This window comes from Myxocyprinus asiaticus, chromosome 42 (genome assembly GCF_019703515.2).
Source record: "Myxocyprinus asiaticus isolate MX2 ecotype Aquarium Trade chromosome 42, UBuf_Myxa_2, whole genome shotgun sequence".
NCBI classification, from domain to species: Eukaryota; Metazoa; Chordata; class Actinopteri; order Cypriniformes; family Catostomidae; genus Myxocyprinus; species Myxocyprinus asiaticus.
Genome location: NC_059385.1, coordinates 7,276,306 through 7,291,113, shown reverse-complemented (window position 1 = coordinate 7,291,113; position 14,808 = coordinate 7,276,306). Strand labels below are relative to the sequence as shown.

The following is a 14,808-nucleotide window of genomic DNA, read 5'->3' as shown; positions in this document are numbered from 1 at the left end:
TCAGGCGCGGAGGAAACTGAGATTCGTCCTCTGCCACTCGGATTGAGGTGAGTCACTAAGCCACCACGACGACTTAGAGCGCATTGGGAATTAGGCATGCCAAACTGGGGAGAAAACGGGAGAAAAGAAAACAAAAAAACAAAACAAAAAATAAAACAGTATACTTGTCGTTTAGTTTCGGGTTGTAGGTATGTCCTACTTCACAAGATGTGCTAACTGTGTTTTTAACACACTTACTGAGGTGGTAGTGCTTTACATAGGTATTTTCTGCTTGGCAAAGGTGCTACTCAATTTGTAACTCATTTAATAATGCTGTAGTGCATCCTGGTAGGTATTTTCTGACTGACAAGATGTTCTTTCCATGTTTTTATCTCAGCTATTAAGATGGTTGTAGATTTTTGATAAGTATTTCCTGTTGTGATGATGTGCTAGCCATGTTTTACCTCAATTATAAAGATGATTGTACATTACGGTTAGCCTTTCCTTTTTTTTTTTTTTTTTTTTTTTCACTTTCAAGATGTGCCCACATGATTTTACCTCATTTATTTAGGTCGTTGTGCATTCTGACTGGTATTTCCTGCTGACATGATTTGCTGTCCATGTAGTAACGGTAAAAGCAGCTCATTTTAAGAAAGCAGCTTGTTTTCTGAGGTAAACATGACAGTTTAAACTACCGGTATGTCGTCCTGAGCGAGTAGGTCTGATTCACAGAACACTGGCTGCTATTCTTTACGAGAAGTGTACGCGGGGTTTAAACTGAGAGCTTAGACGTCTTCAACGCCGAAAGAGGGGGTGATGCAAACCTCTCAATTTCCTTATGTTAAACCTCCCATCGATTTTTGCACGCAAATATGTTATCACAAATACTTATGTATAGTGTTGCCATATACCAAACGTAGACGACGTTTTGGCGCGAAACAGCATTTGTTTTCTTTCTGCACACTTTCTCGCCCCCCTTGAATAGGAATGGATTCGTCCGGGGTAAAGGAGACGTGAAGATCATAATAAGAGAACAGTGTGGGAATAAACACCGTTACTGTTCCTCATTCATTTCAACCCACTAAAAGAAGACAACGGTTGCATACGAGAAATGTTTATTTTTTTATTTTTTGTTTGTTTATTTCTGATGTAATACAGGTAAGACGTTTTCATTCTGATTTGTGCACATTAAAAACTTTATTTGATTCGATCCCTTCGGGTCCGACGACTAATTCCATTTTTTGTTTTTTTCTCAAATCATTTTAAATCTGCTGTTTTTCTTGTATTCTTTAAAACGAACAAATGTGACATATACGACATTGCTGTGCAATATTGGCGTTGCAGAATAGCAGTGTTTAATTGTGTATTCTGGATTTATGCATTAAGGAGCAGTTAGGATGACTTGATGTTTCTTTGTATGAGCATCAAGCGTGTCACGATGACACGCAAGACTGATGTACATGCATTGCATATAGCAGTAATTACGTTCCATGCACTTCTATGTAGTTTTTAACGTTTCTTAAAAATAAACAAAAGAAGATTTGCTGACCTGGTTTTAGAGCCTTACTTTCTAACAGGAAGTTACAGATCATACTGCACATGCACGGTTTATTACAGTGATGTGCGTGTTTGTGTTCGCGCGCGCCCGTGTGCATGCTCTAGTCTATGAGGTGCAGCCTCTCGAGCCCACCGGGTGCACGTGGGTGTGGGTGACCCTGACTGTTGGTTTTGTAAATAATAGGCAGATCTCATTCTGAGGCCGAAAGTCCGTAAAGCATGTGCCATTTATTACAATGGACAAGACTGCCAAGACTTCTTTATATTAGAAAAAGAAAAATTGCTCATCTTCAGTGGGGCAGTGTGTGGCCGAAGGGGTTAGTCTTTAGATTATGTGATGTGTTGAACAAGCATATGGGCAGCCCGTGTGTGTCTGCTCTCAGTGGGATGCAGCTTACTGCACTTCCGCCTGTGTCGCATGTTTTATGCCAGACTTCCTTACACACGCGTTAAGTGCAGCTACATGAAACCTGTAATGTTAACACTGGCAATCCTGGCTGGCTCAAATAAGGGACTTTGCTGATTAATACTCACATCTCTGACCCTGATTAATATGTAACAGTGTTATGATTTGCCGATAGGCCAATTATATGTGAATATGTGTTGCTGTCTGGTAGCTATAGTTCATCCAACATGAAAATGTTGTTATCATTTACTCACCCTCATATTGTTCCAAACCCATTCTTTGAGAAACACAACTGATGTTAGAGTGACAGCCTCAGTGATTCACTTTCATTGTATAGAAAAAAGATTAAATGAAAATGAATGGTAATTGAGATTTACATTCTCCTTTTGCATTCCATGGACAGAAGATAGTCATACAGGTTTGGAACACATGAGGGTGAGTACATAATGACAGAATTTTTGGGTGAGCTATCCCTTTAAACAAGCGATGTTATCACTTTCAACAAGAATGCAAGTATGCAGACACGAATGCTTGCTCAACACTTTGCAAGAGTGCAGCACCACTATACATACTTAATATACATTCTTGCATTAAGGTGCATGCAAATTCGCATAACGAAAAGACATTTGACCAACTGAGGATCTATAGGTCAATGTGTGAAATTGAGTCCCAAAATCAAATATTTTTACATTAAAACTCCAGAGCAGAGCAGGAAAAAGCATGGATGTGAGAAAGAGCAAATGTGTCATGCTTCTTTTTAGTATGTGATAGACTTGGTCTGGTCTGGTTTGTTTTTTAGTTTTTCCCTGTTGTTTCTGTAAAGTCCTGCTTTTTCCTGAAAGGCCTGCGTACGTATATGCTGTTTGTAAATGAGCGCATGTAGGCTCTGTCCACCTAGCACACCCTTTGACCTTCCTCTGACCTCTAGGGAGTTGTCCTGGTGTTCTGGATGGAAGATTATTCAAGGAAATCTTCTATCACACCAAATATGTCAGCGCTGACCCTGCGCTGTCTCACAGGAAGTGCTGGATTCAGCTCAACTCTGGTGTGGATTCTTTGAGGTCTCTGCTGCTTCTGATTTACTTCTGTGTTTGGTTCTGGACTCATGCGTGACTGAGCTCAAGCAGAACCATGTCCGAGACCCTGCAGCTGCCTGCGCTGCAGATCCAAGGCCCAGGCGACAGGGATCCGAGGATCTGCAATGGATCCGACGGGGATCCTGCCCTGTCCAGCTCATCCAGCCCGTCTCTACGTCGCAAGCGCTTTAAAATGCGACGTATGAAGAACATTACGAGTGAGAAAGAGCAACTAGAGAAGGAACAGCTTCAGCAATCCAGTTCCAAGGAATACTTGCAGCTTCCGTCTATCGAGATCACACCATCCAGTGATGAGGATGGCGTGTGGTCGAGCTGTTCCACGCCCAGCGCCTCACCCCAACGCAAACGCTTCCTCCTGCGCAAGTGGCTCAGAGGTGGCGAGAAAAAAGATCACGGCAGTGAGAGCAGGTCTGTATGAGAATGCGACCGCACGTTCACCTCAAACTCCCGTTCAGAGTCCATCCCAACCCCATCCTGCACTGCCTTATCTCAGCACACTAAACTCATCCATTCTCCATTCCCACTGTCCATTATGATTAATGTGCTTGACTTCATTTGAGCCTTTGGAGTGTGAGCTTGACTGTGGTACATTAGGCAATGTGTGTGTTCCGTTTATACGGAAGGGACTGAAGTCCCGACCGTGACATTTATGGGCTTGAGGGAGGAACAAGCGGGCGCCTGCTGCTGCCAGGAATGCTGACGGGAGCTCGCCCAGGGACTTCTTAAATATTCATTACCTTCGCAGGCATTTTATTTTTTTATTAGACAAAAAAATACAACATGCTGGATATTTCTGCTGTGATGTTGACTCTTTATACAACCCTAATCAAATCTGAACTGGTTGATCAATTAAATTTAGGCTTGTACAAATCTGATGTGGTTTTTTTTTAGGTTTGGTTTGGCATGGACAGTGTGAATCACTTGTTTACCATGAGCTGTCAAGTGGTTGAAAAGCCTCTTAAAAACACCAGTTTTCACTGATCTAGAGCTCTGTTATTGTGTGATGTTAGGCTGTTATATCACCTGCTTCCTTTTCATTCTGAGAAATGAGCCCAAGGAACCACAACTGTGGTTAAATGCACAGACTGCAGGTTAGACGTTTTAACAGAACTGTGTGAGTTTTGTGACAACAGCTCACTGTACATTTTACACATTGGGAAAACTGTAAATATTTGATAATTCATGTTAGGGTTAGATTGACGTTGATCTATTGTTCTAATGTAAAAAGTGGTTTAAAGGAATGTTCCGGGTTCAATACAATCAATCGACAGTTTTTGTGGCAAATTGTTGTTTACCACAGAAAATTATTTCAACCTGTCTACAGTATGTTTTTTCAACAAAAGTGAAAGTCATGGTTACAGTAAGGCACATACGATGTAAGTGAATGGGGCCAGGCCATAAACATTAAAATATACACTGTTTCAAAAGTATAGCCACAAGACATAAACTTCATACATGTTAAAATGATTTTAGTGTAACAAAATTGCTTATTAACCATATCACAATTACAACTTTGTTACCATGATGACGTTACGCTGGTAAACCTTGTAAGCGTTGTTACCACACTAAAATCATTTTGAACAGAGATTTTATTCCACTAATATCATGTTAGCATTTATAATGTTTACGTCTTCTGACTATACTTTTGAAATGTTTTGTATTAAATGTTTATGGCCTGGCCCAATTCACTTCCATTGTAAGTGCCTTACTGCATTTGCAAAATTATTATTTGTGTGTGTGTGCAATTTTTTATCATTTTTTGGTATTTTCTGATGTAATCAACATTATGCTATAAATGCTTTCAGCAGTAATTACATATAACAAATTGAACACTCTCTGCTGCCCTCTAATGGAGAGTTTGTTGAGAGTTTGGTCAGTTTGTTGGCTTTTGTAATTTGTGGAATGTATATGTTTTTTAATAAATATATCTTAAATAAAATACTTTCTTCCATCCCATCTTAATATGCATAGACAACTATAACTTAGCCATTCGTAGGCTGATTTCCCCTCAAAAGTGTAATAACTGTGACTCTTTTGCACTCTCATAACATTGCTTTGTTTAAAGTGTACAGTTTTATTCAAATATTGGTTTGTGCTTCATCTGTTAAAAGAGAACTCTAAAACTCTGTTTACACTGCATGTTGTGCGTTTCAATCCTCTTGGTCTTGTTTAATTAGTATATGTTTTCAGACATAGTTAAAAGATGTTACTACTGTATGTGTTCATATTGCACTGTCTGTTGTTTCATTCTCATGAGAGGAAATCAGATCTGTGTGTATTTCTGATGTTCTGATTCAGCTTTGGCACTCTGTGTTACAGCAGTCAGCAGAGCAGCCTGCAGAGCAGCCACGAGGAAGAGTCCACACGCTACCTGAGCCCCAACACCCGTGAGGACAGGTACATACCAAACATATTCATTATGTATGGGTGAGCTGAGACCTAAGACCTAAACTCTGTTATAAAGTTTGATTTGAGCCTGATTAATTGAGTTCAACTTATTGGTCTTGCATTTATGCTTCTAATGCTATCATAAGCATTAGCGACATCTCACCACTGTTCCCTCTTATGTCCAACAAGGGGCAGTGGTTGGTCAGATCACAGTAAGCTCAAATGAATGACTAAATCCCAATTTGCAGACTGTCTTGTGATGGAAACACTGTATATACGTACATGTCATCAAATGTTGTCTTGACACCATGTGATACATCTGCATACCCTTCTGTATTACAATGTTAGCCCAAAAAAAGCATGCACAGATGCATATATCCAAAAATCCACAGGCAATATTTTGCCATCTGGGCACTTTTGACATACCGTCTCCGACATACAATGATTTGGCAGGCATTCAAATGAATTATAATCTGGTGTACAATATAGGACGGATAGTATGCAAATTGGTATTCAGCCTCTGTCACTTGGCAAAAGTTTATTTCTCCTGTGTGTCTTTGCACAATGACAGACACTAACAAGTTATTGACATGATCTGAACTTTCAGCAGGGAGCTGGCTTTTGAAGTTGTTCTTCTTTCTGTATCAAGTTCAACATCGGTTGTCTGGTTTTGAGAGTCTGACCACAGATCTCACTTTCTATGTTGTACACTTTGTGCCACCTTAAAAAATAGCTCTGCAAATGTAACTTTCCCATGGTAGGGCTGCCGAACAAACCATTGCATATTCTTAGATCATTTTTTTGTTGTTTTCTCAGAAGGAGAGTTTTCATATTTCTGTTGAGCAAATCCTGGTGCTGCCCAGGTTGAAATCAGCTAAGCAAGTTTTTTAGTGAAAATACCTGAAAGCTCAGATTTTTAGCTGTGCTCAAATGTTCTTGTTGTGCCCAGCTGGGCAGAGAACACACCGATCCCCGGCTGGAATATCACATGAGCTTTATTTCCTCCAGGCGTTTGTGTTCATTGGTGTTGTTTTATCCAACCCCTCAGAACACTGTGTTCTTTTGTCTGGATTTATAAAACATGTTCTTGAACATTACTGTTTGTGCATTGATTCGTTTTGTGTTTGTTGTTGCTTTTAACCATTCCTGAGTGATATGTGGACCAGCTGTTTGTCTTAAAAGCCTATCTATCACTTAATTTGTGGTAAATCACTATTACTATTGCTCATAATAGCATGTGCAGCTGAATGCTCAAAAAAGTAGACTGTACATGTGTCTAGAAAAACTATGCTGCACGCATACAGTCCACGCATATTGTGCTGATGACGAAATTTGCATCATGCATAGTATGAGCTTTAACCTGTAAATAATTTAAATCGTCATTTTAGCAGGATTAAAGGGTTTACGGCGTTACGCCATCATGGCAACGAAGTTGTATAATTGGCTATAACTTTACACAGAATAAGTCAGCATGAAATGAAAATTCACCCTATCTATTTTCTAAATGCATGTTATATATCTTATTGTGAATGATTCATCCATGCATGTTTGATTTTTTGTATTTTAATCTTTAATAAAAATGTAATAACTTGATCTTCTGGTGAAACGACAGACTTCTTTCTGGTGACATATGCAGGACTTCCCCAATCATTTAGTCGGCTTAAACCCTGCCCCTTTCTTATAAATACCACAACCTTGTGTAGAGTCAGTCGCATGTTGGTGAAGATGGCAAGGTGTATTTTAGTCTGTTTTCCTTCAAAACTATCATTCCTTAACCAAAACTTCCTTGGTTATGGGTCAGCTGGCTTGAATTTACATTTAGAATGAGGAGGAATAATGGCGAATTTGCGGTTGTGTTCGAGACATTTCACACCTGAATTGCTGAGGTGAAAACTAATGAATACAACGCTTCGGATGCCTCTGGAGTTTATTTATATTTTTGAATGCAGTTATCTTGGGATGCACAGCACGCGTAAGTGTTTTTTTCCCTTTATATTTAGTGTAATGTGATTCAAAACATTAAAATATGGTTATCTTTTACTCAGTCGTTTTTCAACAGCTACAGCCTCTTCATAAGTAAAGACCGCGATGTTCTCGTACATTTATTTTGTCAGTTTGATCATAAACGTGTTGAGATCGCTGCTCAATTTCTCCGATAATTTCTCTGACTCAAGCAGCACGGTGGTAGGTGTGTGTGTGTCCACTGCTAATTTGCATTCAGATATGCCTCCATTCCCCTATGCAACGGCCATATTTTCTAGGGATGCACCAAAATTTCAGCCGCCGAAAATTTTCATCCGAAAATGGCATTTTCGGTTTTTGGCCGAAAGAGAAAAAAGGCCAAAAATATATGCCTCCCCGCCCCTCAGTGCTCAGATTTCACTCTCAATCGATCTTGCCGTTATCACGGCGCTACCCAGCAAAGGCCGATCATGTCAGCGGTGTGGAAATACTTCAAAGTTTCTGATAAGGACATCAAATTTGTGATCTGTAGTATTTGTTCAGCAGAAATTTCAAGAGGGGGTATGGTGCCGAAGCACTTTTCCACGACAGGTTTGATACACCACCTGAAAACACAACATCCAATTCAATATGCAGAGTACAGCAAAACAAAAACAACAATGCTTAAAAGTACCCAAACTAGCACACCAACACCATCGCTCGCCACAGTCTTTGAAAAGGCTAAGAAATTTGCAAATGATAGTGCCAAAGCACGTGGCATTACAGAGAAAATAATGGAATTCATTGCCTTAGATGACCAGCCATTCTCTGTTGTGGAGGACATTGGATTTCGTAGGCTCATACAACATATTGAGCCGCGTTACACACTGCCAAGCAGATGCTATTTTGCAGAAACCTGTCTACCTGAAATGTTTGACCGTGTTTCAAAACACATTCATGAGCTCATGACCACAGACATTCCAGCTCTAAGTTTTACCACAGACATATGGAGCTCAGATGTAAGTCCAAGTAGCATGCTTAGCTTAACATCGCAGTGGATAGACGCTGATTTTAAATTGCAAAACATTTTGTGGGGTCATACAGTGCAGCAGCTATATCTGATGCTTTAGCTACCATGCTTGACACTTGGCACATCGACAAATCTAAAGTGCATCTGATTGTCAGAGATAATGCACGGAACATGGCAAAGGCTATGGAGGACAGTGGACTCAATAGCATACCGTGCATGGCACACACGCTGCAGTTGGCTCTGAATGAGTCAGTGCAGCATATCAGAAATAACAGCATCAGGGAGAAAAATTGTGGGTCACTTTAAGCATTCTCCGCTTGCTTATTCCTGATTGCAGGCTTTGCAAATACAGTTTGGAATGCCAACCAAACGACTGCAGCAAGATGTAGCCACTCACTGGAACAGTATGTACAATGTGTTGCAAAGTCTACTTGAACAAAAGCGAGTCTTAGCTGCGTACATGACAGACTACGATCTGCCGGCAACTTTGAGTGCACATCAGTGGATGTTAATGGAAAATATTGTGTCTCTTCTTGCTCCATTCGAACAGTTAATCAAGGAAATAAGCTCAGCTAATGCGTCTGTGCTGAAGTTATTCCCTTGATCGCAGCACTGAAGCGTCTGCTCGGAAAAGAGGCAGAAACAGACAATGGAAAAAACAGCTAAAAAATAACTCTACTGGAGGCTGTTAACACACGCTTAGACACTGAGTCCAACCCTCTGTACTGCACTGCAACAGTACTAGATCCGCGATTTAAAGAACATTACTTTGATGCGGAGAAAAAGCAGCGTGCACTAGAAATGATACAGGCAGTGCTGTAGGTGATGGAAGCACCTGGTGAAAGGTACTCGACGCGCAGCACAGAGCAAAGTGTGCCAGAGAAACGGTTGCGTACAAGTGATGAGGCACACACTCCATCGCTTTCTGACATATTTGACGAGATTCTACAGGAAAGCGCCCCGATCCACAGCAGTGCCACAACTAGCGCAGCTACACCACAACTGGAGACTTATCTAGCTGAACTACCCATTGCCAGAAGAGACAGTCCCCTTGACTACTGGCGCATGAACAAAGATCGCTTTCCATTGCTTGTGTGGATTTCACGCAGGTATTTATCTGCGCCATGCACCAGCACAGAGAGTGAGAGACTCTCATGTTCAGCATCTCATGTTCTTGATGAGAAGAGGAACCGTCTCTCCTGCCAGAAAGCTGAGTAACTTTTGTTCTTGAAGAGAAACCTGCCACTTTTACTTAAATAGAAAGCAGTCCAATTTGCTATGTGTATAGCAATTGCATTAAAATTTGTGTAGCCCTGCAAACCTTTGTTCTTCACTTGAGGCTACATCTGTTGTTCACAGTTTGAGGTTGGTTTTAGTTCTATTACTGCTGTTTTGCACTGTTGGTTTGCACAATAATTTTCAGTTAAAGTGGAAATACGTTTAAATAAACAGAATAGAGGCCCTCTGCCATTCTGTTTTGCCATTAATATATTTAATATTGTTTTAATATATTTTCTGTCCAATTTTGGTGTGTTACTTTCAATAAAAGTGTGATCATTTTATTGGTTTGTAGTATTTCCAATTCAGATTCATTAAATTCATGAAATCAATCAGAAATCTAGGGGTAACTATCGACAACAGACTAAATTTCACAGACCACAAACTAAATTTCATGTAGATTTACACTCTACAATATAAGGAAGATAAGACCCTTCCTCTCTGAACATGCTACACAACTGCTTGTCCAGTCACTTGTCATAACTAGACTGGACTACTGTAACGCTCTCATTGCAGGCCTCCCTGCATGTGCAATTAGACCCCTGCAAATGATCCAGAATGCAGCAGCACGTCTGGTCTTTAATGAACCAAAGAGAGCGCATGTTACACCACTCCTTGTCTCTCCACTGGCTGCCGGTTAATGCAAGTATCAAATTCAAGGCTCTGATGCTGGCATACAGAACAATTACTGGGTCTGCTCCAGCATACCTAAAATCATTTATACAGAGCTACATGCCCACTAGAAGCCTGCGGTCGGCTAAGGAACGTCGCCTTGTTGTACCAACACAAAAAGGCACCAAAACACTTTCCCAGACTTTCAGCTTCATCATACCACGTTGGTGGAACGACCTTCCCAACTCCATCCGTGAAGCTGACTCACTCTCTGTCTTCAAAAAACGACTAAAAACACATCTTTTCCATGAGCACTTAACCAGCCATTAAAAAAAAAAAAATTCCTGTTGCACTTTATTCTCTGTTTTGAATACTATTTTGATGCTAGTGAAACTTTGTAATACAGCACTTTTCATACCACTGTCTCCTTAAGATGATTCGCTTATGTTTTCCTCTTTTGTAAGTCGGTTTGGATAAAAGCGTCTGCTAAATGAATAAATGTAAACGTAAATGAAATTTATTAAAAAGTATAATATTAATACAATTATACCAAAAAAGTATTTTAAAATAGGTAAAAAAAAAAAAAGAAGTCATTCTCTGTTTCGGTTTTTGGCCATGTGCATCCTGAATTTTCCGTTTCGGCCCAGAATTTTCATTTCAGTGCATCACTAATATTTTCACAATCTAATCAACAACCAATGGATAAACTAAAATCCCCACCCTACATTTTTTGTTGTCTGATAAGCTGTTTCACTCAGAAATACGTCACAATATTGAAGTCGGTCGCAACTTCCATTTCCATTTGACTTTAAGCAATTTTATTGCACTAACATCTTTGGTTACGTCTTTAACAGTGATTATTTTAATGTTTACGGATTGGCCCCATTCACGATTGTACTTGCCTCAGTATAATCCAGATTTTTGCTTCTTTCTTTTTTTTAATTAGTCGAAATACATTTTTATGGTACTCAAAATTATGGCACAAATGCTGTCGATTGAGCTTAACTTGAATTGAGCCCGGAATATTCCTTTAAGTATGAAGCTTTTAACACATAACTTAACCTGCACTGTTTGTTCTACAGTTTTGATTGATACCTCAAATCAGCTTGTAGCAGAAAGAGATGTGCTTTTACTTTTCTAAGTGATCAGACTTTTTATTTTAGCTTGGCAGACAATACAAATGGTAAAAAAATTATTACACTGAAGGAGGAACTCAAACCATATCTAGGGTCTGGAAAATCACTGAGACTTGGGCGTGGGCTCTTTAGACTTGGGCCAGTATTTACAGTTAGCAATGTGATTCTATGCGTGAGTGTGTGCATGTCTATACACCTGCTAAAGTCAGTACGTGCAGAGTGGCCAGCAGCACATTTTTGCGCTCTCAGCAGCCTGATTTCAGCTGATTCCTGAGCTTATTTTTTTATCTGTTTTGTGTTGTGACGTAAGAGCAGCTAATGCTCAGTACAGAAGATGAATGTTAGACTGAATGGATCACAGTGAAGAAACTAATACATAATCAGAGCATTCCAACTCAGATGACCTCATTTATAAGACAACTACCACTGCTAATCATTATTTATCACTCTTTTCTTCTTTTCCTTATGCATATTTGCTGTAGATGCCTTTCTTATAGTTTCAAGACCAGTGGTTGACCGATTTTGACTGGGATTTTCAGTGGCCGATGCCGATATTTAGAGAGCAGGGTTCTGATGGCCAATATAATGCTGATATACAGGATGCCTTATACAATTTAATGTTTTCAAATGAGAAGTGCATAAAATTGCTCCAATGGAAATGGCTTATTTAACACAATAATAATAAAATTAAAAATAAATAAAAATGAAACCTTTATAGCTGATTTGTGTAACTTTTTCTATTAAAAATTATTTCTTGTTTCCCAGCTTAATATGTAGAGTCAACAAGTGTAACACAGAGGCTCTGTGGTGCTATAAAAAACATTTATCTGTTTGTTTGAGCAGCACATCCAACCCAACACAACAACATTGCCTTGACCAATGCCATGACTTTGGGACAGAACTAGCAGTTTATACAACTAATGAAAATGGGGGAAATTTTCAGGAATTTGTTAGATTTTTGCACTTCTGATTGTGGCGCAGAAATTACACACTTCCGCTTTACGAATTTGAATGGTGTAATTTTTTTTATTATCAATTGATAACTTAGGATATCGTTAGATTTTGGAAATGACTAAGGGGTTGTTCAGGTCAAATGCATTTTACACTAAAAAAGCTAGATGCAGCACACCAAATAGAATTAATTTTAAACCTGACACAGCATCTACAAACGCAGTTCTCCTGTGTGAGATGCTGTAAAAGCAGCATCGGTCTTGCGTGTGTTTACACAGAGCACTGATGGATGCTGAAAACACCTGACACCCCCTCCAATCAGACACAGATATTTGCCAATGCAATTAATGTCAAAATTGGTCTCGCCAATATATATCAGTCTATTACGACTCAAAACAGTCTCTGACACATTGATGGTCATATTGCACTCTCTGCTGGTGATCTGACCGCTGCTGTACCTCAGGTGAGAAAACAAGCTGCACTGATCTGCAACACGCACATGCGCAGAATGTAGAATTTAGGTCACCGCAGGACAAGACACGGGCTGTGCAGAGAGAGATAAAGAGGGAAAGAGGAGAGGAGGGTGTGCGGTAAGTTCAGTATGAGGAGTCTGCAGTAGGATGTTTGTGTACCACATGTTGGTCCACATGAGTTCAGATCAACATGGTTCAGAGCAGGACATTATCATGTACCTCACCCATCAAATTGGGCTGCCATCTGCGAGTTTCCACACTCAGGAAAAGACTTAACTTCCGACGGGATCTGTGAGTACTCTGTCTGTTTGTGTCTCTATCTTTCTCTTCCAGATGAAAGACTAATGAATGGCTCTGGAAATCTGTGTTCTGACTGTGAATTCGGATACTGTTTCTTCTGATCTTTTGAATTGCACTTCAGTCTTTTACACCAGAGAACTCTAAAGGACAGGAAGTTAAAAAGATTTGCTGATTATTCACTATTGAAACATATGAGCCATGTTTGTTGTAATAACATGTCCTCCTGCAGTTTTGAACTGACAGGATCTTAGAGAGTCATTACGAAAAAAAAGTAATGGCAAGGCTGCTATTGTCAAAATGTGGACATTTATGGTTTTATGAGGCCACATAGAGGCTGTAAACTGATTTGTGCAGGTGTTTTTGAGATAAATGCATTAAAGAAAAAAATCATCAAATAATGTAGCATATTTTGTTAACATTTTTAGCTTGTCTGCTGTACAATTTTATTTAATGCATTGAAAATGTCTTTATAATTCCTTAGAACAGTGGTTCCCAAATGTTTTACAGTGGTGTACCTCCCCAGGCATTTAACATCCTTCTGCGTACCCCCTCTCTCACACTTAGACTACTACAGTCAGACGATGTATTTTTGAAAATGTGCACATGTAACACATTTAACTTTGTAAAATAACTCCCTTTTATCAAACATGTCTTTTTTATACAACCAGTCATATACATTTTGAATAAATGACACCGATTAATGAGATGGGTGTGCTTGATATGACTTGCATAACTCTGCAATGTTTGGTTGCATCGGAGAGAGTTAAAGTCTTAAATCATTCTCTATGCACAGTCTGTGTCTATATTTGTTTTTCATGCTAGTAAGTGCTGAGAACACACTTTCACAAAGGTACATTGTTGCAAAGGGCATTAATGTCTTTACAGCACGATTTGCCAAGGCAGGATACTCTGCACGCAAGGCTATCCAGAAATCTGGCAGTGACTTTTGTGTGAAGTCAATATTCAAAAAGCCACTTGTAGAGATTTCAATGAGACTCTCTCGATCAGAATTGGGCAAGTGTGCTGTGGGGGTGGCAGAGAATGGATGGCGAATCCAGTTGTTTGCATTGTCTGTCTCGTGGAAGTATCTGCGCAATTGCGCGGCCAGCTCAGAAAGGTGTTTTATTATGTCACACTTGACTTTGTCAGTAAGGCTGAGCTCATTTGCTAATAAAAAATCATGCAATGATGAAAAGGCCTCTGTGTTTTTCTCATTAATGCAGTTAGACCAGAGAGTCAACTTCCTAATCATGGCCTCAATTTTGTCCTGCACGTTGAATATGGTTGTGGAAATTCTTTGTAATCCGAGGTTCAGCTCATTCAGATGGGAAAAACATCACCCAGATAGGCCAGTGTTGTGAGCCACTCTTCATCATGCAAGCGGTGATACAATTCAAAAGGATGGTCGATAAAAAAAAAATTAAGTTCGTCCTTCAATTCAAACAGTCATGTTAATACCTTTCCGTTAAAACCTTCGCACGTCATTATGGAGTAACAGCGTGATGTGGTCGCTGCCCATTTCACTGCACAATATAGTAAACAAACGAGAATTCAAGGGCCTTGCTTTAACAATGTTAAAAATTCTCACAGCATTGTCCAAAACTTCCTTCAGACAGTCAGGCATTCCCTTGGTGGCCAGCACCTCTATGTGGATGCTGCA

The 14,808-nt window shown here is 39.7% G+C and overlaps 1 protein-coding gene across 1 annotated transcript in view; it reads left to right on the top strand.

Moving 5' to 3' along the window:
- Positions 1-1,040: 1,040 nt before the first annotated feature.
- LOC127432220 (protein Aster-B-like) overlaps positions 1,041-14,808 on the top strand; it is a 67,969-nt gene continuing 54,201 nt past the window's right edge. The window contains exons 1-3 of the mRNA XM_051683112.1: positions 1,041-1,137; positions 2,871-3,447; positions 5,359-5,436. Of these exons, the coding sequence (XP_051539072.1) occupies positions 3,074-3,447; positions 5,359-5,436 (452 nt within the window). The 5' untranslated portion in view covers positions 1,041-1,137; positions 2,871-3,073. The remainder of the gene's footprint in view (positions 1,138-2,870; positions 3,448-5,358; positions 5,437-14,808) is intronic.